The sequence below is a fragment of the Arvicola amphibius genome, chromosome 12 (assembly GCF_903992535.2).
Source record: "Arvicola amphibius chromosome 12, mArvAmp1.2, whole genome shotgun sequence".
NCBI lineage: Eukaryota > Metazoa > Chordata > Mammalia > Rodentia > Cricetidae > Arvicola > Arvicola amphibius.
In genome coordinates, this window is record NC_052058.2 from 62,710,457 (window position 1) to 62,733,671 (window position 23,215).

The window sequence follows — 23,215 nt, forward strand, 5'->3', positions numbered from 1 at the left end:
TTTCTCGATTAGACACAAGCTCCGGGAAAGATCATTTGCAACTTGGAGCTAATCTCTGCCTTGTCAAAGCTTCTGATGACAAAATCCTTAGAATGACTCACCTGAAGTCATGAACGTTTGTGAATTTTCACCTACAAAAGTGAACATGGTTTCAGCCAATAGTAGAATAATTGTTTTGTGAGTTTGGTGGGCCCTTGTTAAACTGCAAGTGACTTTTAAAGGTATCTCTCCAATCCCTAAAACTGTTGGAAGCTTTGATATTTTCATGTTCATTTGACTTCATAGATGGAGTGGGAGTCCTAAAAATATGTTTCGGGGAGGATCTATAGTCCCCACTTATCTAAAACTAGAAGTGCTGTGGATTGGAAAATTGGGAAAGCTACCATCCTCCTGTGTACCATTCCTGGGGAAAAACTTGGTTTGCATTCCACAGGCAAATTTTTATGTACTGAGGATACCCTATTAAAAATCTCCTGTAAGCATAAAAGTCTGCTGAGTTTGGTGAGGGCTCCGAGAAAACACATTCTCATGCTGTACAAATAGGAGGAGGTACCTGCCTGCTTTCTTCTGACCCACGGCATCCATTTTCCCTTTGGAGAAGTGCCATAGAGGAGTAGAGATGAAATGGTGTTGGGAAAAGCCAGGAGTTAGCCAGAAGCATTTTAAACATTCTTCTTAAGGTTCAGGGTTTACTGTTCAGTGACCACCACAAAGGGTTACATGTATATTGAAATACTTGAGTGTATATTACATCCATGCCTAGTAGGCAGTCTGGAGATGGGTTCTATAATTCTTTTTGATTTTTTGAGACAGGGTTTCTCTGTAGCTTTGGAGCCTGTCCTGGAACTAGCTTTTGTAGACCAGACTCACAGAGATCTGCCTGCTTCTGCCTCCCAGGTGTTGAGATTAAAGATGTGTGCCACCACCATCCAGAAGGTTCTATAATTCTAATTAGAGATGGTGTCTCTCGATCTTAACACTTCTTCAGTGGCCAGTGATGGGGTTAAATTTGGGAGTTCATATGCAGCAGTCATTGAATAAAAAGCAGCTATGTTGCCTCTCCATCTCCTGTTTCTGTCTGTCCCCCCCATCAGCACCTGCCTATATCCATCTGTCATAACCTGTCTCAGTCTTCTGTCTTGCTCTACCACCTCACTCTGCACTATTCATCTTCCATCTACTTACCTAACGTCATCTTCCTGCCTCTCTGTCATGATCACATCTGCCCGTGTACTTGCTGATGCTCTCTCTACTTTGTTTTCTCGTTGCTTCAATGTTCTTTGTGACACATTCTTTTCATGTTCCTCTGCTTTGAAAGCAATCTTTACATTTCAAAATTGTTCATATTTCTCAAAGATGCTGGCTTCTTTCTGGAATTTAGCTGTCACTTTTCATCTTTGCAAGAGCCAAGTTCAATTAGTTTTATAGAGCTCATGCATGGCACGTGATCTATGCAGAATCTATCAAGAACTCAAACATTGAGAACATCTATGGAACCCAAACAAACATGGAGAACTAGTTCACATTCCCATGGGTCAATTTATAAAAGCACATGGAATACTTTTGGATTGTACATTTAGAAGAACATAATTTTCTGTAAAATATATTTAACTTTAAATTTTTATTCCTTCTGTTTCTGTGCCCATTGCATAAACTTAATGAGGTGTATTTCTTTGGAAAAATAAGAGTGGTTGAACATTGAATCCTTAATGTTCATAGGTGTTATCTTGTCTGCTTTTGTTTGATATCACTTGATCTACCTTGTATTCATATGATATAAGTAATCTCTCTATTACTATCTTTGGGAATGAAGAATGCCAGCTTCAGACAGAGGTAGACTGCTTGTGTTTATATAGCTAGCAAAGATGTATCTAAGAGGCAAACGCAGGGCATCTGCCAGGTTCTCTCTCTCTGTCAGAGAAACTCGGTCTCTCTCCATGTCTCTGTCTCTTTCCATGTCTCTGAGTCTCTCCCTGTCTCTGTCTCTATCTCACTTTATCTCTCCAAACAGGGAATCTTGCTTTCTCCTTATGTGAACTCAGATTGATAATTCTCATATGTAGAGATTCAGACTGATCTCTGCTGTTGATGTGCAAATAGTTGTGAGGTAAAACACATGGTTTCTATGCTTGTAGCTGCTGCTGTGAGATACACTCAGGCTGCATTTGAGAATTAAGCTCACCTATCTTTCCTGTGTCTCTGTGAGGGGGAAATGTCCAAGATGCAGCCTCCCAGGAACCAATCACCCCGTCTCTCTCTCTGCCTGTGTTCCCCTTATAAGTCTCACCTGTGGTTTTCCTGCTTAAGCTAAGCATGGCACGGAGGCACTGCAATTGGAACAGGCTTGAAGTTTCACAGTGACTTGGTATTCAGACTGCACAGAACAGAAGTCTATGTTGTTAAGAGATGCAAACGGCATTAGAAGGTTTGGGTATGGACCCTCGGGACAGAAAAGCCCACACCCACCATAAATCCTACCTCTGCTACCTAGTTTGGGATGGGTGGAAGACTGAGATGCCCTGTGTTTTGCTGAAGCCACCCCACTCTCGGGTTCTGAGGCCTTCTTGTTCCTGGCTGAGGAAATGAGCTGTCTTCCAGTCTCAGGTCTCTGTTGTGGTACATGGAAAGGAAGAGGCTATGGGGAGGTCCCAGGAGGCTTTGATGTCATTTGCTACTGGGGTCAAGAGCTCTGAGTTAGACTCTTGGTTTCCTTGGGATGGTTTTATGTCTAGCCCTTGACCATCCAGGGATAGAAGACTTCATTTTCATTTTAGAAGCTATAACTTGTGCAACTGGATGTTTTTGAAGTTATGAAGGAATATTTATTACTTCAAAGAAGGGAAATGAAGAAAGAGTAGGGGAGCCACTGTGTGAAGGGAGTGTGGCTGGAATTTCCTGCAAAGGTAGGAAGGACGAAGGGAGAGCTGTGCTGCCTGGACCACTGAGAATCGTTAAATCACTCTAATTAAGACAGCAGTGCTAGTGAGCCCTGGAAGTGTGCTGCCAGGACTCAGGAAGCCCGAGTCTGTGGACAATAAGAATTCTTGTTAAAATGGAAAACATGTTTTTAGTCTTTTCCCCACCCCAGAGGAGGTCCCTGCCAATTAGATGTACTATGGTCTATACTGGGATGACATCACGCTCAGAACCCAAGAAAAAGCCACAGCGGATATCCCTGAAGACATACATACAAGTAACATTACACAGGCTGAGCACGTTGCACATGCACTCACACACACACACACACACACACACACACACACACACACACACACACACCCCACATACACACATACACACATATACATATATTTTACGTTTCATATATTTCACAGTGTCACATTTTCTCCAACAATGCCACACCTCCCAACCCGGTAAATAAGCATCCAAATATATGAATCTGTGAGGCCGTTCTCATTCAGACCATTATAGCCTCTCTCCCAGCATCATAGGTTTCCTGGTAAATGAGAGGATCTGAGAATAGAGGTAGGAGGCAGGGAGACTGGGAGGATAACTGATACCTAGTCTCATCTTGGGACAGATCAGAAGAAACTAGCTTTCTTACGGATATTGGTTTATTAGTCATTCTGTTTATTTCTCTCCCTTTAATGTAGAAGGGGTATTGATTAGTATATAGAGGATTATTACCTCTACCAGAGCTCTCTTGAGAAATTAAAAAAGATAACTCCATGCCAGGCACAATAGTTCATGCTTGTAATCCCAGTACTTGAAGTGCCGAGGCAGGATAATCAGGAGTTCCGTATCATCTTTGGGAAAATAGTGAATTTGAGTGTGGCCTGATCTACATGAGAATTTGTCTCAAAAAAACCAAGCAAACAAACAAGCACAAACTGTAATGAATAAAACAGCGGAATGGCACGGTTTCGAGAAAGGATGCTCAGCAGCTACCAATGATCTTCCATCTCAGGGGCCTCATCTTGCTGTTTGCTGTCACCTTGGTTGCTGCTGTGCTTACTCCATGTTTTCCATTGCAAAGGAGAACAAGGTTCTTACGTTCAAAGAAGAAGAGCTCAAGAATGACAGAGATAAGATGGGCATATCCCTCGATTGTCTGTGGAAACCTATTGCTCATGGTGCATGTGCTTCTACCTAGGTGTGTTTTGCTAGACCAGGAGTTGCAGCAGCACTTTTCCTTTTCTTGGCATCTGATGGCCTGGCCCCTGGGAAGCATCAGCAGCCAACAGTGACCGTCTACCTGGTCGATGTCAGTGGAAGCAACCACTCGCTTGGTGAGTGGAGAATTATTTCTTTAGAATCTCTCAGGGTTATTCCAATAGACTTAGGAATCAGTCTGATGTTGACCTCTGAAATGTCTGTGGCCTTGCATGTTACACAGAGAAAGGATAAACAGGTGCTACATGGTTCTAAGTTAATAGCTCAGCACAGTGTTTCTCACCTTATTTCTCCGCAGGAGCCTATGAACTGTCGTGTCAACATAATCCACTGGTTATCAATGTGAGCCACCATGCGAATGTCTACCCCCACCACACTTCCTCTGTGCTGCTGAATTTGTCATCCCCATTGGTGGGTATCTCAGCAGTGGCTCTAAGGACATCCTCCCACACCAGTTCTTCAGCTCCCAGTAACTGCATCCCAGAGCAAAACCATCAGGGACAGAGGTACAGACCTAGATTCTAATGTCTCCCTTTCTCCCAATTCCCTATGACTATAATGTACTGCTACTATTTAGGCTCATAGTGCTGTACAGCTATTGCTTAATCATTAACTGAAGAGGATTTAAGAACTACCGAAAAAGACTTAATAATCAAGCAAAAAATAACATAGAAGTCAAATTTGGGTTTTCAGATTTTTTTCTTTCCTTAGTTGAGTATAACATTTTCTTTTTGGTAAATATTAACATCTTTACACAGTCTTAACATCTTTTTTACATATAAAGGCACTGACTTTAAATCAACATTGTTATATAAACTGCCAAAAGTTTTATGCCAAAAACTCAATGTTCCTCAAGCAATCTATATTTATCCACTTGTTCCCACCTGGATAGTGTATACAGAAAATTTAAGAAGTGCTTGCTAAGGTGGCATGTCACATAATCATTCAGGGTCACATATGGACATTGGGAATATATGAACTGCCTCTACCTTTCTGTGGACATTTGTGATTTTCATCATCAAGACAGATGAGGGTCCCTGGATCCTTTTCAGCAGCTAGAAGAAGGGTTATACCTCAAAGTATTCCTATAGTTACCTTCAGAGGTAGGGAACACTCTGAATTAAACAATCTGTGCTGTAGTTTGGATAGAATGATTCTATCAGTAGTCTAATAGGTTAGTGGAACCAAAGGGTAACAGATGCATTTCCTCAGAGAGAGAAGTGGCACCAACTGCTAAGTGACCTCGTCACAAAAGCTGTGGTTCCAAGCAATGTTCCATCATCTCGTACAGTACCTATAAGGGAGGTTAGCCCCCCAAGAGTTGGTACAGGACACATCCAGACATCAAGTCCTCAGCACAAAGGAGACTTATTAGCCTCCACAAGGGAACAAGCAGGGTGGGAGAGATGCAAAGGCAGACAGCAAGCAGCAGCAGCAGCAGCAAGATCAGGCATTTTTTAAAATTGTTCTTCTCTGGAGTGTTTTTTAAGGAGAAAATTGAGAAGGCTGTGCTATAGTGAGATGGTAAATCCTCATTGGATGTGTTAGCCAAATACTGAGATTTGATTGTTGGACCTTGGTGTTTTGACTTAGGAATGAATCAGTGGCCAAACAAGGGAATGGACCTTGGGGGCTAGCTTTTGGAATATAATCTAATGGTTTTTAGCAAGGAAGAGAAGGGTAAAATGCAAAATCTGTTCTTGCCACTTTTGGCATTCTTGGGTCCATGTTTACCATGCTTTGGTCTATTAGAGAGCCCTTCAGTACCTCCATATCCCTTCCAGGAATACCAGAAACCATACTGAGATTATTGCTGAGTAGATAATACCAGTAGAAAACACTGCTTTTCTATTGCTGGATAACAAACCTTACCAAAATGTAGTGAATCAACATTTTGATATGGCACGGTTTGTGTGGTGATAGATTAGATGCACCTCAGAGAGGTGTTTTAGGCTTAGGCTCTCTTCAGAGAGGGTGATTGAGCTGTAGGCCAACGCTACAGTTACCTGAATGTTCAAAGGAAGTTGGGGGACTCACTTCAAAGTCTACTGCTTTGGCGACTAGTAGCCTCAGAAGATATACCCCAATAGATATGAACAGTGGGAAATCCCATGCTAGTGTGAGTCAGTTTGTTCCGTGTAAGTCTCCCCATAAACTGTATGAGTGTCTTAGACATGATAGCTAATGATCCAAGAGAAAAAGAGGCCCAGAGGTGATAAATATTACAGAAATTTCCCAAGAGGGAAGCCACATCATTTTTATAACCTAATGATGGGAGTGACAGCTCACTACTTCTAACATAGTTCATGTACCAAAAATTGATCAACAAGTCTAGCTGGTAATCAAGGAGAGAGTTTGTATAAAGATACAAATCCCTGAGAGTCTATGTACTATTTGCAGTGATTATGGCTAGTGTTAACTGAGCATTCCAGGTACTGTGTTAAGTGTCAGGAAGCAGCACACAGCAAGAGACAGTCTGGATGTTGGACATTGTGTCATTAGCTCGCTCATCCATGATTTTTATGTCTTCTTAGTGAGAAGATACCCTCAAACATAAAATGCATATGATTCAAATATAGTCTTTCATAATCCTCAACTCTTCCTCATGTATTTTCAAATTATCTTCTGATTAGCTCTATGTCTGCCCTGAAGCCACACAGCATGTCTTCCTGGTCCTCAAATCATGTGCTCTCGATGAGTCTGTGCACATAATGTTCCTGCTCTTTGGAATGCTGTCCAGCCCTGTCATCTCAAACTTCGAAGTCAGGATGCCCGTTCTGTGAAGCTCTGTCCAACTTCTTCACTTTTTCCATAGGTCATAATATATAATGTGAGCTGTACGAAAGGGGCCACTACATTTTGTGGGAATGACCCGTTTACTGGGTGCTCTTTCACAGTGAACTCAGAGCTCCCTGCAGTGGAAGTCCTGTTGAGTGTTGTTAGTCCCTAGCAGAGGGCCCCACACACAGGAGATAGGAGAAACTGACGTTCTACAACATTTGGTTTGCCATGCTCTATGGAACAGAATTGAACAAGAAAAGCTACAGAGCAGAAGTTACAGTCTCTGTAAACATGAAGGACCAGAATTGCCCTCAGCATCATAGCTGTGAAAGTTCAAGAAGGAAGTTAATTAATTGTGATCACTAAAGCTCGTTCTCCATGTATTTTTATGTGGCACTGTGAGAAAAACAAGTTTTATATGCGTGCACGCAAGCCAGTGGAAATAGGATATGATTCTCTAGTTTACACTGAGTACATCTGGAATGCATAAACATTTCCAAACCACATGTGACTGACAGGAGCCATGGAAATTGGCTTTTCCTTCGCAGCCAGTATGATATAGTAAATTTTTATACACAGGAAACCTAAAGAGTCTCATGTATTTTTATCATGAATATATTTTAAATTCTTATGCACTTATAAAATAGAAGGCTTTGGTGGCAGAATTACATCAATCATTGCTGTATGTTTAGATACCCCATTACATGAAACCCTCAAATTCTAACTATCATGAAAGAAATTTCTAGCTACCTCCTCCTTACTCCTCATGACCTTAATTCCATTAATACTTACATGGATAAGGGAAAGCTGATAGATGTCTAGAATATAAGATGTGTCACCCATTTTGTATTTGACTATTAATGATCCATAACCTGTCTCTCCTACACTATAGCTTTATTCAACTTGATTGATGCATCGAATCTCAGTTGAAATCCAAAAATCCAAAGTCTGGCCCAATGGTGACATTTAATATTTTTTCCATGTACAATGTAATTGTTTCTCTGTATCCTACTGAAAAACCAACAGTACAGAAAAACAAACCATAAAAACTCTTATCAAAAAGAAAACCTGAGTTTAGTACTAAGAATCTAATGGCATAATGTGTAGTGGAATTAAATTAAGAAACATCATTGGAAAGCAAAGCAAATACTTGTTACATTTTTAAAGAATCAACAATAGGGTGAACGTGGAATGTAGTTTGCCTGATATAGTGCTGGCCTAGGATCAATAAGTCCAAGTCTTATCTCTAGCAGTCCATATACAGGGCATGGTAGCACAGGCCTGTAATCCCAGCAGTGGGAAGGTAGAGGCAGAAGAAAGAATATTTTATTTTTTTTCCTCATGGTTTATTTTTTTATATTTAAAAATTTCCATCTCCTTCCCTCCTCCTCCCCCCTCCCTTCCCTCCTCCTCCCCCTTCCCTCCCCTCCTTCTCCCCCTTCCCTCCCCTCCCCTCCACCCATACCTCCCCTCCCTCCCTCTCAAGGCCAAGGAGCCATCAGGGTTCCCCACTCTATGCTAAGACCAAGGTCCTCCCAACTCCCCCCAGGTCCAGGAAGGTGATCGATCAAGCTGAGAAGGCTCCCACAGAGCCCGTCCATGAAGAACAATCAGAGCCCAGAGCCATTGTCCTTTGCTTCTCAGTCAGCCCCCCCTGTTGGCCACATTCAGAGAGACGGGTTTGGTCGCATGATCCATCAGTCCCATTCCAACTGGAGTTGGTGATCTCCCATTAGTTCTGTCCCACCGTCTCCATGAGTGAACGCACCCCTCTCGTTCCTGACTTTCTCCCTCATGTTCTCGCTCCTTCTGCTCCTCATCAGGACCTTGGGAGCTCAGTCCAGTGCTCCAATGTGGGGCTCAGTCACCTTCCCCATCTGTCGCCAGCTGGAGGTTCCCTCACGGTCCTGACTTTCTTTCTCATATTCTCTCTCCTTCTGCTCCTCATCAGGACCTTGGGAGCTCAGTCCGGTGCTCCAATGTGGGGCTCTGTCATTTTCTTCATCTATCGTCAGGTGGAGGTTCTATGGTGATATGCAAGAAATTCATCAGTATGGCTATAGGAACTGGCCTTTTCAGGCTCCCTCTCCTCAGTTGCCCAAGGAACTAACTGGGGGCGTCTCCCTGGAAACCTGGGAACCCCTCTAGGGTCAAGTCTCTTGACAACCCTCAGGTAGCTCCTTAAATTAAGATATGTGCTTCCCTGCTCCCATATCCACCCTTCCTATATCCCAAGCACCCCATTCCTCCGAGCTCCCCCCCCCCCCGTTCTCCCCTTCACACTTTTCTCTCCCCATCTTCCCTTGGCCCAGTCTCGCCCAACCCTCAAGTTCCCAATTTTGCCTGGCGATCGTGTCTACTTCCAATATCCAGGAGGATTACTATATCATTTTTTGGGAGTTCACCTTCTTATTATCTTCTCAAGGATCCCAAATTTATAGGCTCGATGTCCTTTGATTATGGCTAGAAACCGATTATGAGTGAGTACATCCCATGTTCATCTTTTTGGGTCTGGGTTACCTCACTCAGAATAGTGTTTTCTATTTCCATCCATTTGCCTGCAAAATTCAAGATGTCATTGTTTTTTACCGCTGAGTAGTATTCTAGCATGTATATATTCCACAGTTTCTTCATCCATTCTTCCACTGAAGGGCATCTAGGTTGTTTCCAGGATCTGGCTATTACAAATAATGCTGCTATGAACATAGATGAGCATATGCTTTTGTTGTATGATTGGGCATCTCTTGGGTAGATTCCCAATAGTGGAATTGCTGGGTCCTGGGGTAGGTTGATCCTGAATTTCCTGAGAAACCACCACACTGCTTTCCAAAGTGGTTGCACAAGTTTGCATTCCCACCAGCAATGGATGAGTGTACCCCTTACCCCACAACCTCTCCAGCAAAGGTTATTATTGGTGTTTTGGATTTTAGCCAATCTGACAGGTATAAGATGATATCTCAAAGTTGTTTTGATTTGCATTTCCCTGATAGCTAGGGAGGTTGAGCATGACCTTAAGTGTCTTTTGGCCATTCGAACTTCTTCTGTTGAGAATTCTCTGTTCAGTTCAGCGCCCCATTTTTTAATCGGGTTAATTGGCATTTTACCGTCTAGTCTCTTGAGTTCCTTATATATTTTAGAGATCAGACCTTTGTCAGTTGCAGGGTTGGTGAAGATCTTTTCCCAGTCAGTAGGCTGCCTTTGTGTCTTAGTGACAATGTCCTTTGCTTTACAGAAGCTGCTCAACTTCAGGAGGTCCCATTTATTCAATGTTGCCCTTAATGTCTGTGCAGCTGGGGTTATGTGCAGGAAACGGTTCCCTGTGCCCATTTGTTGTAGAGTACTTCCCACTTTCTCCTCTATCAAGCTCAATGTGTTCAGATTAATATTGAGGTCTTTAATCCATTTGGACTTGAGTTTTGTGCATGGTGATAGATATGGATCTACTTTCATTCTTCTACAGGTTGACATCCAGTTATGCCAGCACCATTTGTTGAAGATGCCCTCTTTCTTCCATTGTGTACTTTTGGCTCCTTTATCAAAAATCAGGTGTTCGTAGGTTTGTGGTTTAAGATCCGGGTCTTCTATACGATTCCATTGGTCAACTTCTCTGTTTTTATGCCAATACCAAGCTGTTTTCAATACTATAGCTTTGTAATAGAGTTTGAAGTCAGGGATGGTAATGCCTCCAGAAGTACCTTTATTGTATAAGATTTTTTTGGCTATCCTGGGTTTCTTGTTTTTCCATATAAAGTTGATTATTGTCCTCTCAATCTCTGTGAAGAATTTTAATGGGACCTTGATTGGGATTGCATTGAATCTATAGATTGCTTTTGGTAGAATTGCCATTTTTACTATGTTGATCCTCCCAATCCACGAGCAGGGGAGATCCTTCCATTTTCTGGTATCCTCTTCAATTTCTTTCTTCAAAGACTTAAAGTTCTTGTCAAATAAATCCTTCACTTCCTTGGTTAGAGATACTCCCAGATATCTTATGCTATTTGTGGCTATTGTGAAAGGTGATACTTCTCTGATTTCCCTCTCTGCTTCCTTATCCTTTGTGTATAGGAGGGCGACTGATTTTTTGGAGTTGATCTTGTAACCTGCCATGAAGACATATGGGCCACTTGGGTTTTCTTCTAGGTGAACAGTTGTACTGTTTGTTTGGAATAGAAGACAAGGTCATAGACAAAGTTGGTAAAAAAAAAAAAAAACCTCGAGATTTTATAGTTAGATCAAGTTAAGACTGTCATGTCTACAAGGCATCCAAGTTAAAAAAAATCCATTGTAAATCTGTCTACATGATTCCAGGATGAGGTATAATCTAGGGAAAATGCAATGAAGAATTAAAGCATTGGGAATGCTTTAGATAATGCAAAGGTTTAGAAGGAAAGGAAGGAAGAAAGGAAGCTACAGGGATAGGGAGAGGGAACGCCTGCTGGCTTGATGTCTCTTAGCCTCATTTTACATTATGATGGCTGTCCAGACTCTGCCTCTTCCTTCTTCCTCTAAGGATCCAGAGCCCGTAAGTCTTGAGGCTTAGCTATAGCCCTCTTTGAGCTATGAATTGTCAGTAAGCATTCAGACCACTCTTGTTTCCTACTCTTTTCAGCTCTATCTTAGAGAAAAGTCTCATGTAGTCTGTCACATGCATGAGAATCAGATGGACCCCAAGTCTTTCATTTGGACTGTGTAAATGACCTTGGGAAACAAAACCATCTTTTTGTTCACATAAAGGGATTTGGCATTGTTCTGCTGTCTTTATAAGTGGATTAAAATGTTGAGGATCAGAATTTTGGAAATTCACAAGGTGAGCACTAGGAAAACTTATCAATAAGCAGGAATCGCTGTTGAACATGGTACTTTTCCTACAGTGGAACATTTGTTTTTCCAGTAACATGGATACAGTAGAAAAATTTATTGCAACCCCTCTGATCCTACATGACAGCATATCCTCAGGATCCCCCGTACTGAACTTCTGAAGATAAAACATACCATACCATTTCCAAAGCCATGGGCTGACATTGATGACAACATTGAAAACTCTGTTTATCTCTATGCCGCTTGGACTCTCTCTTCAGCTTGCCTACGTTTCTCTTTCCGCTTGTCCTACATTAGGTGACAAGTTAGTACAAATCTTCCAAACAACTGCTCTTCTTTCTGTTTTCCTTGACTTTCCAGCAGTGTTTGCTTTCTCTAATTTGATGTTTCATAATTAGGTGTGTGGCTTCTTAGGACCGTTTGGTCTTTGTTAAGCCCCTACCTCCTGCCAAACCTTTTGCTTCTCCTGCTTTTGGCTTTGAAATCTACTTTGTCTGGAATTAAAATTTCCGTTCCTGTTTTCACTCTGTTTGCATTTGTTTGATAAATATTTGTCTCTCTTTCATTTTCAACCTTTCTTTATCTTCACTGCCAATAAGCCCAGGGCTCATTGCTTCATTGTACTGTTTACAAAGACAGTAGTACTATGTCAACGCGTGCCAAGATTTTATTCTGAAAATCATCTACTGAACTGAAGCCTCGAGTTGCCTTTAGGAAGCTATAATATCTTGCCTTTAGACCATTTATTCCCCAGCATTCAAAGGCATCTGCCAGTGTTTTAATGCCTCCACTTACTATGAAGTGTTTGAACTTCCATACCTGGAGGTTTGACCTACGCAAGTAGAGGGTGTTGTTGATGTGTACGATGGGCAAAAACCAGATCTCTGATCTATAGAAAGCAGGGCTCAGTTATCTTGTCTTTAGGGCAGGGCAAGTAAGAAAGAAAAGATGACTTGTTTAACTCTTTTAACCTTTTCTGGTCTTTTGTATGTTTTTGTGGCCTTTGACATTGAACCAGAGCCTAGCTCATGCCAGGCAAGTGCTCTGCCATTGTGCTGTATCCTCAGCTCTCTTCACCTCTTTCAGTAGAGCAGAAAATGCAAAAGAATGAAAAATGTGTTTTTTCATTTAATACAGTTCTTATCCACTTCCTCCCTAAAAAACAAAGCATAGCAAAACAACGACAAAACAAGAAGTATATGCTTTAACTGCCAATGATATATCCGCATTGAATTCCAGCTCGTTCTTTGAGAGAGAGGAAATGCCCAATGACTCTAGTTTTGGTTTGGGTTATTAACAAGACTTTCACATTCTCCTGTGTTGTTGCTATTTCAACAGGAAGCTGGGACAATGCTTTATAGTATCTTGTTGCATGATTGAAAGCAATGTTGATAGAGTTTGTAGGACATGGTGACACCAAGTTGAGCAGCACCCGTGGAAGCTGTCTCAGTATTTCCCACCTTTATTTTTATTTATTTTGTGTCATTATCATCTTTGGAGGTATGGTAGTTTCCAAATCTGTTGGTTCTCCTCTCTAGATCTACTCTCTCTGCTTACACTGTAGAACCACATCTGGATTTTGTTAGTTTTGTCCTTTGCCATTTAGCACCATGTTTTCTGAACGTGTGAGGGAGGGGTTTCTCCTTCTGAGTTCTCTGTGCCCTCTTTTATTTTTCTGTTGTGACATGCCTAGTCACAGGTGCCTAAGATTCATACATAGAACACCCACTTAGGTCCTTAAAGCACCAGTTTGGACTGGACGGTGGTGGCACACACCTTTATTCCTAGCACTTGGGAGGCAGAGGCAGGCAGATCTCTGTGAGTTCAAGGACAGCCTGGTCTACAAGAGCTAGTTCTAGGACAGGCACCAAAGTTACACAAAGAAACCATGTCTCGAAAAACCAAAAAACAACCAACCAAACAAACAAAACCACTAGTTTGGGTTGACTTTTTACCACAATGAAGGCTTAGTATACTGTGATGCCATTCCATGCCACAGGGAATAGATTAGTTACTTATCGGTTGCTATGATAAAACACCATGGATAAGGAAAAAAGAAGAGATGGGTTTTGTTGTTGTTGCTGTTGTTGTTGTTGGCAAATGGTTCCAGAGAGATCAATGTCTATGATGGTGGATTAGAAGCATGACAGCAAGTAGCAATCATGGCAACAAGAACAGGGTGCTGGGAGCTCATATCTTGACCCATAAACATGAAATAGAAGACAAAACTACAAGTGGTGTGAGCCTTTAAGAAAGCCTCATTCCTAATGACATACTTCTTTTAATAAGGCCACACCATTTTAAGCTCCCCAAGCAGTGCCACCAATAGGAGACCACGTGTTCAAATTCATGAACCTGTGTGGGACATCAGCATTCAAACCATTACATTGTATTCCTGTTGTCAAAGTGGTCAGCATGGCCCTGGAGCCCAGAACAACCAAACCAATCCCTAAGTTGCACCTTTGTGGATTTGTCTTCTAGTGTCATTACTGGTATCATTCTGTGTCCGTTAGGGTCCATCCATGTTGTAGTGATTAAAACAGGGACAGTTTAACATAGTGACTAAGTCGTGAAAGACAAGGAGAACTCTGGATAAATGAAGCAGTTTTATGACTGGCATCAGGATATCTAAGGAAGTAACGAATTTGGGAAAGGATCCTCATTCAAAGCTGAGATTTGTTTGTCATGGCAGAAGATAGAGCTGGAGCACAAAGGATTCAGAGAAGCTGGCTAACATTCTCCAGGATGGGTCTGGAAACCAGAGACTTCCTTACATTGCATACTAGTGCCAGGGAAGGTAGTTTGATACCAGACTGCATCCTGAGGACTTGCTAAGACTTGTTGGAAAGATACCATCAGGATTCTTTTGGATTATGGAAGGTTACCCCTGGGAAATGGCAGATCTTAATGAAAAGCCCCCATAGGGGTCCATGGAAAGTTGAAGGAAGCTAGCTGAGGGGCGCAGAGTATTAATGTAACTTCCTGAGTGGTGAGCACTCTGGGCTGTCCCACACATTGCTACCCATAGAGTACAGAGGAATTAGAGAAAGGATATCGTATAATAGGGAAGAGGTAAGTCCCTTCATCCTGAACTATGTTTTAGTGATCCCTACTGAAGAAAACATCATGTCAAGTTTGCTAGCAAAAGAGAATATTCATAGTCCAGGTCTGGTATCAATCTAAGGCAATGAAACATCACTTTGCAACTGAGCAGTGAAACAGTAATTATTTGCAGGAAAAGGAATATCAAAGAACCACAAATACAACAACAATAACAACAACAGCAAAAAAAAAAGCCAAAAGTAAAAAACAAAAATTCTCTCTACTCTTCATTTAAGATAAAATTCCCTTCAGGTTACTGGCTTTAATATGATGACCATTTTCAATGCAACTTCTAAGTAGATTTAACTAACTAGAACTGTATATTTTAATCTTTTGATGCTGTCAATATAAATCCAAGGCAAATATAAAAGATTAAAACCTCATTAACTTATTTAGTAATAAAAGTACACATTCTGTGTCTGGCAGTTGTGGTGCACACCTTTAACCCTAGCACTTAGGAGGCAGAGGTAGGTGGATCTCCGAGTTCGAAACCAGTCTGGTCTACAGAGGGAATTCCAGGAAAGCCAGGGGTACACAGTGAAACTCTGTCTCAAAAAGAAAAAAGAGTACACATTCTGAGTGAGATAGAAAACAAGTAATAGATACTGACAAAATGATAATGAACTCAAACTATCATTTATCAAGAACAAATATTCTAATATAAAATTGAATCCCAGGTCTTTATTTTTTCAAATAAATATGCATGTGGGAACCTGAGTTATTTTGTTTATTTCTTGACTATTCAGCATATGAATTATAGATAGATAAGAAATAGATAAAGTTATTTATGTTTTCATCCTTTTATCACTTTAAAAACTGGAGTATTGTTTTCTGTAACAGTTCAGGACTGGCACGTTGAATACATGTATATGTGTATGTATATGTCTATTTCCATACTCCAATTAAAAGAACTGTTGCTTCAAGCTTAAAGCTGAAAAGCTTAATATGAATCAATCTGCAAACTGAGTTCCTTTTTATGGTGAGCATAGCTGTTCACTCTGGGACATATGCATGTCTATACATGTATGGATGTATAAAGAGATAGAATACTCATCTTCCAGAATATTTTAGGTGTCAAAATACGCCAGAAATCATTTTTCCATTGAAAATTGAAGTATATGCCTTACAAAGACCTTATTTCAAATCAGTAAAACTAAGACTAGGATCTATGTAATTCATTTCTAATCAGGAAACATTTACAAAGAGGAATGACCAATTATTTCTACTAATTGTCAAGAAATCTGGTACCCTCCTTGAAAGCATGTTAGATTTGATGTAATTTTCAGGGGCCTCGGAATAATCAGAGAGGACCTATCCTTTGGGTGCACTGACATAACTGGGCATGTTATTTTGAGGAAGTGATGTAATGTCAAGGACGGCTCCACACAATGTAGGTAGTTGGAAATGTTTGGAGGACCAGGCCACTAAGAGGGAGCTAAAAAGATTCTTTGGGCTTCAGGGGATATCTAGTGACTGTATAATCCAGATCAGAAAAATTTTACAGATAACATGAAGGGAATTGAAGATTACTGGGAAAAGAGAAGTTCTGACCCAGGCCCTATAGAATTCTAGCCCAATCAAAAAGAACCTACCTTCTTAAAGAAGAGAAAAATCTGATAAAGAATGTCCCATTCTTGGCTATAAAATTTGCAGGAATGTGGGAAGAGGAAGTGTAGTTTCAAAAGCCTAGTTTATGCGTCAGTTTCCTATCTCTGTCTAAGGTATTACTACCATAGTTTATACTAGTACATTGTTAGCCTCACAGTTTCTGTGAGTTAGATGGCTACACCTTGCTTATATAATTCTGTAGTGTGAAGCGGCGGGGCTGCGTCCTGCCACCCGGCTCCCAGCAACCGGCTAGCTTTCCGCCACCCGGCCGCCAGCTAGCTTTACACCCGAAATAATTACACGGAAACTGTATTCATTTAAACACTGCCTGGCCCATAGTTTCAGCCTCTTATTGGTTAACTCTCACATCTTCCTTTAACCCATATTTAGTAATTTGGGTAGCACCACGAGGTGTGGCTTACCAGGAGAGATCTTAACCTGCGTCCATCTCGGAGAGGAGCAGCATGGAGACTCACCACCCGACTGCCTGAAGCGTCTCTCTAACTCTACTTCCTTGTTCCCACAATTCTGTTCTGTCTACTCCACCTACCTAATTTTCTCTTAAAGGGCCAAGGCAGTTTTCTTTATTAATAATGAAAGTAACACATAAACAGATAACTCTCCTCCATCATTTCCCCTTTTTCTGTTTAAACAAAAAAGAAAGGCTTTAACATAGTAAAATTACATGTAACAAAACAGTTATCAAGCAAGTATTACAGTTACAATATTTAAATCTATTTTATCTTTTATCATAACTAAGGAAAGCTATAACTATCTATTTATTCTTCAACTCCATCAAAGACTCCAGAAGGATATAATGCTACCTAAGTAAATAAGAAATAAGTAACTTATAAAACTCTAGAAATGACAGAGACAACTCGCTGCCTGGACAGTCACCCAAAGTTCCTCTGTACCGTTGGGGCATCCATCTTCAGCCTTCAGGCCCATAGTGTCCAGCAGACTTTTTCATGAAGCAGGAAATTCCAAAGACAGTTCAGTCACTTTCTGCTGTGTCCTGCAGAACGTCTCGCAGACTCTTTCATGAATCAGGAACCCCGAAAGACCATCTCACCTTTAGGCAAGTTCAGCAGTCCTCTTTCTGTGGGTTCCTTGTGTCCAGTTTATGCAACAGTCCAGGCAAGAGCATTTTCTTGCCCAAATGGCTAACAAACTCCATAAGTAGCCTCTTCGATGCCCATCTTCCTCTCGAAGTAGATTGGTGCTGCCAGGAGCAGACGTGTCTCATTGTCATGAAAAACCCTAAGTTATTAAAACATTAAATGCCATATTCTGCAGTCTTTGAAAGATATGAAGAATGTCTATCTAACTGAAATATATCTCTACATATCTAGAAAATCTAATAACATGACTACAAGCTTAACTATTATCAATGATTATCCATTAACAACCTATATTTCCTAATTATACATTACAGTTTTTAAAATGAACTACACAATCAAAATAGCTTAATCAAGATCAGAAATACATATACATATAACAAATTGTCCTTAAAATCTATACCAATGCAAATTATTCATATCTATATCATCTCCCCCTTTAAATGTAAAAGAACATTTATAAACAATATTTGGGAAAATGGGCGCAGTTTTTTCTCTCCAAACTGCTTCCTGCTGAATGGGGGCGCTGTTATTTAGGTCTTTCATGGTGTAACCTGTGTGCTAGGTTCCTCTCAGTTGGCAGTTGAGTGAAGTAATTTTTTGAAGATGTTCACAGCAACCTTTCAGGAGGGCGTGGTCTATCATACCATATTGGGATAGAAGCAATCCACAGAGTCTCGTCCTCTGTGAAAACAAAAGAAGAAACTCTTTTCCAAAGCATCATGTTCTTAGATCCAAATCCTGAAGTCATACCGTTAAGATGTCCATTCTGGTCTAGCCTGGCAGCCCATATAATGAAATGTCTCTCTGTACTTAGCTCCTTTACAGTCAAAAAAATCAAAGAAAACACAACAAAATACATAATCCAGACTCTCTGTGAATTTTCCATTTTTACGTGGCTTATTTTTACTCTATCACTTTACTTCTTTTAATCTATAACTATCTGTACTCTGTCTCTTTAAAGACTTTAACCTTTTTTTTTTTAAGGCATTAACTTTATTCTCTATATTTTCTTTTTCTCTCTTTTAAGCCTACGTGAGCCATTTAAAGGCCTTCTATGTCTGAATCTTTTCTATTGTGAATCTGTAATTTTTTACTATCCAGGAGCATTTCTTAAAAGGTTAACCACTTCTTAAAATAATACGGTACTGCCTGTTTACAGCCAAGTCTAAACCTTAACTGCGCTGTTATTATGGTAATTGCGATAGACCTGTCTGAGCTCAGTACAGTTCAGCATGGCGGAGCAGAGCCAAAGCCGCTCCTGCCTCAGTCATTTGGTGCCCCTGGGCCGCACACAGTTCCAGGCACACAGCAGTCGACATTGGAGCCGCACTCAGCAGTTTAATTTTGATACTGAGCGTGCAGCACAGAAATTCTTTTAATCCAAGTCACAGCCGAATCTGACGCGCAGAGCAGTCTGAAAACACCTCTCTCTCTATGGCGGCAGGAATCCGCAAATGCTGTCCCGCTCGCCTAAGCCTGATTCCGCCATCTGCCCAGGTGCAGGAAGGGAGCAGTGAGCCATTGGCATGGTCTCAGAGTACTTTCTTTCCGATCCCAAGCGGGCAAGGTTTTTAAGTGGATTTAGTCACCACGTTGGAGCGCCAATCTGTAGTGGGAAGCGGCGGGCTGCGTTCCCGCCGCCCAGTTCCCAGCAACCGGCTAGCTTTCCGCCACCCGGCCGCCAGCTAGCTTTACACCCGAAATAATTACACGGAAACTGTATTCATTTAAACACTGCCTGGCCCATAGTTTCAGCCTCTTATTGGTTAACTCTCACATCTTCCTTTAACCCATATTTAGTAATTTGGGTAGCACCACGAGGTGTGGCTTACCAGGAGAGATCTTAACCTGCGTCCATCTCGGAGAGGAGCAGCATGGAGACTCACCACCCGACTGCCTGAAGCGTCTCTCTAACTCTACTTCCTTGTTCCCACAATTCTGTTCTGTCTACTCCACCTACCTAATTTTCTCTTAAAGGGCCAAGGCAGTTTTCTTTATTAATAATGAAAGTAACACATAAACAGATAACTCTCCTCCATCATAATTCCTCTTTGAGGCCGTGATGAGATATCAGCCAGAAATAGGTCCTTATCTGTTGACTTGACGGGGAAAGATATACCAGAGCTTCCCATTGTTGGCAGCTGATTCCAGAACACTGTCTGATGGGGGCCTCCGTGTGTTCTACTTCCTTGTCACAAAGTCATCATGTGTGTGGTGCAAATAATAAAAACCCAGAGACAGATGCTGTGGTTTATGCTGAAGATCAGAAAAGCAAAGCAACCAGCCACTGGCTCTTACCTCTACATCAGACCGAAATGAGCAATCCTGCCTCCATGAATGCTCAGACTGAGACTGAGCTGAGACCTGTCTCCTCTTGTCTTATATTCCTCTCTAGTGCTGGGATAAAGGTCATGTACCACCACTGCCCGGCTTCTATGGTTAAGTAGTGTGGCTTCTGGGATTAAAGGTGTGTGCCACCACTGTTTGGCCTGTATGACTGACTAGAGTGGCTACTTTGCATTCTGATCTTCAGGAAAGCCTTATTTATAAAACACAAATACTATATCATGATTTTGTCTAAAATAATATAGGAAATACTATATATAATAAGTACAATAACTATATACAATGTATACAAGCAATAAACACATCAGCAATATCTAGTACATTTGCATTTGACAAATTCAGATAAAATAATCTATATCTATCCTATCTTATGAATCCAAAAGGTTGTACCTAATTCATTTTCTATTCTAATTTGCATTATCAAATTATCTTTTAATGTCTCTCAGCCTTTTACACTTTACACCTCTTTAGTGAGTATCTTTTCTGAGTCTGGTAAGCAAGGAAAACTGTAAATATGTAGCCTTCAGCTCCCTCAGAGATCCAAGAAGGAAATAATATTAACTGAGTAAGCAGAAAGTACAAGCAAGTGACTTTCAAAAAATGTGAGAAACATCCCCTGCCTGGACACTTCCCAAAGTTCCTCTGCAATGTTGGGGCATCCATCTTCAACCTACAGGCCTAGAATATTCAAAAGACTTTTCTGTAAAGCAGGATATTCTGAAGGGCTGCCCCACCTTGTCTTGACAATATTTGACAGGCACTTTCTTTTGTTTCTTACTTGTCCAATTAGGACAGTATACTGTCAGCAGTCGAGTCAAGGGCATTATTGGCCCAGCTTACTTTTATACAAAGAAAGTAAACTCCACCTGGAGTTTGTTTTTTTTTTTTTTTTTTTTTTTTTTTTTTTTTTTTTTTTTTTGATGCCCATCTTCTTTGAAGTAGATTGGTGCTACCAGAAGCCGATATGTCTCATTGTCATAAATTAAGAACCTATGTCATTAAAACATATTAAATGTTATATTCTGTGGATCTCTGAAGTGTTTGAAGATGACCTATCTATTTATAATATATCTCTGTTTGACCTTGAAAACGTACCTAATGTGGCTACAAGTTTGATTGTAATAGATGACTAATTCCTAACCTGCATTTCTTTATTATCCTAAACAGTTGGTAATAATAACTTTTTATAGATAGAAATTTGTATTACATTGTTAATTGAACTGTATAGGTACAATACCTTGAACAACATTAGAAATGTATATACAGTATGTTTTAACAATTTGACCTCAATTTTGTATCAATATACAAAATTTGTATACCTTATACAAAAAACCAATGTAAAATATTTAAAATTAGTAGTTGCTTTTTAAAAGTAGATTTAATACTCTACCTTTTTATTTCATCATATCTATAACCCCCCTTTTTCTTCTCAGAGTAGATTCAATAATCTACCCTTTTATCCTATCATATATGTTTCTCCTTTTTCTTTTCAAAACAAGAATTCTGAATCTAATCTCCTTTGTTCAACTTTCCTCCTGGCCATAACCAATAACAACTTGTAACCAGCTCCCCTAAAGAATGTCAAATATCCATAACACATTGAATGACCCAAAACTACCCACTGTACCTCTTGGGAATGTGGACATCATATTCTTAAATTTTCTTACTGGTGTCTGGGGTAACAGCCTCTTTAGGGAATTCTGAAAAAAAGATGTGGGTTAATTGTCAAGTCTTGGGAGAGGTAGCTTTATCATTTGTTGTCCAGTCTCCGTGTAATGAGAAAATACAGGGCTTGTCTCAAGTCCTGGCTAGAGCAGTCTCTGAGACTAAATCATTGAATTGTTCTCAGCTAGCCACATTGAAATGGTTCTGAGCAGTTTGTAGTTCAAATGCAGATCTTTAGGTGGTGTTTTGCAGTTTAGTGCTGTTATCATAGTCCTAGAGGGATCATTGTTGCAGGGTCCCATCTTCCTTTTGGAGACTTCAAAGGACTCTGTTAGGCATGCCATGGTTCACTACAGAAAACTGATAGAGACTCAAACCCAAATATATATATATATATATATATATATATATGATTAATATATATACTAATCTTACAAATTTTATACCTTAATAAAAGCTGTTAAAGGTTAATATAAAACCAAAGGATTATGATATTAATGGCAACAAAGTATTCCTTAAATATATGTTTTTCTTTTGGATTTTACTTTAATAAGTATGCTTGGGTTTAGAGAAGGAAAGCACCACCTCCAACTCCAAAGCCATCTTTAATCTTTAACTGAACTGGAACTACAAAAAGGCCATTTGCATTATATGTCTGTAGAGAATAACGGAAACAAACATTAGGGAAAATTTGTGAAATTTTATCCTGTTGGAAATGTAATATACCAATAGGCCAATTTATTCTTTTTCTTGAGACATTTTTTTTCTGGATGATTTCTCCTTTTTCTTCAGATGTCTCATTTGCCCAGTGGTCTACAGATTCCTAGCTGGAAAACTTTATTCTCCTAAAAAGACAGAAGCATAACCCTTCTCCAACCCTAATTTTATAGAGATTTTCTTTTGACAAGTTATATCTGATCAAATACAAAGCATTTGTTAGTTTTATATGTTAGTTTTGATTAAACGGCCATGCTGTTTGATGAACTATCACCTCTTCTAATTAAGAGATTTCTCTTGTTCAAATCAAATCTTTATCAATTTTGATGGTATCCATCGTTTTTCTTCTGTGGAATTATTATACTACTAACAATCATGTGTGACACTTCAGGGGACGGCTCATACATGGCATCCATTTCTTCAAATCTAGTGTGAGAAAATCTGTCAGTAATAAGACCTTAAATGGCTTGGAAGGTGTTTCAGTATGTAAGAGAGCTTGCTAGGAAATCACAAGGACCTGAGTTTGAATCCCCAGCACCTATGTAAAATATCAGGTATGAATTCATGTGCCTGCAACCTCAACATTGTAGGTAAAGACACTGGATGTGGATCTCAAGAGTTTCTTGGAAAGTCAGCACAGACAAAATGGTAAGATTATGATTCAGTGGAAGAATCTGTATTAGACAATAAGGCAGAGAATGATAGAAAATGACAACCAAAATTACCTCTTACCTCCCAAAAAACACACAGGTGTGCATACCTGAACATTCATGTTCATGCAGTGCACACACACACGGGGGGGAGGTAAGAGGGAGGGGGGAGAGGGATAAAATACAAGGAAAGAGAGGGAGAGGAGGGAGGGAGGGAGGGAGGGGAAAGGATTGAGAGGATTGAGAGAGAGAGAGAGAGAGAGAGAGAGAGAG

At 40.4% G+C, this 23,215-nt stretch overlaps 1 protein-coding gene across 1 annotated transcript in view; it reads left to right on the top strand.

Moving 5' to 3' along the window:
- The window catches only part of Pappa2 (pappalysin 2), a 245,420-nt gene that overhangs the window by 130,763 nt on the left and 91,442 nt on the right, over positions 1-23,215 (top strand). Inside the window, exons 12-13 of the mRNA XM_038350230.1 lie at positions 4,115-4,250; positions 4,433-4,640. Of these exons, the coding sequence (XP_038206158.1) occupies positions 4,115-4,250; positions 4,433-4,640 (344 nt within the window). The remainder of the gene's footprint in view (positions 1-4,114; positions 4,251-4,432; positions 4,641-23,215) is intronic.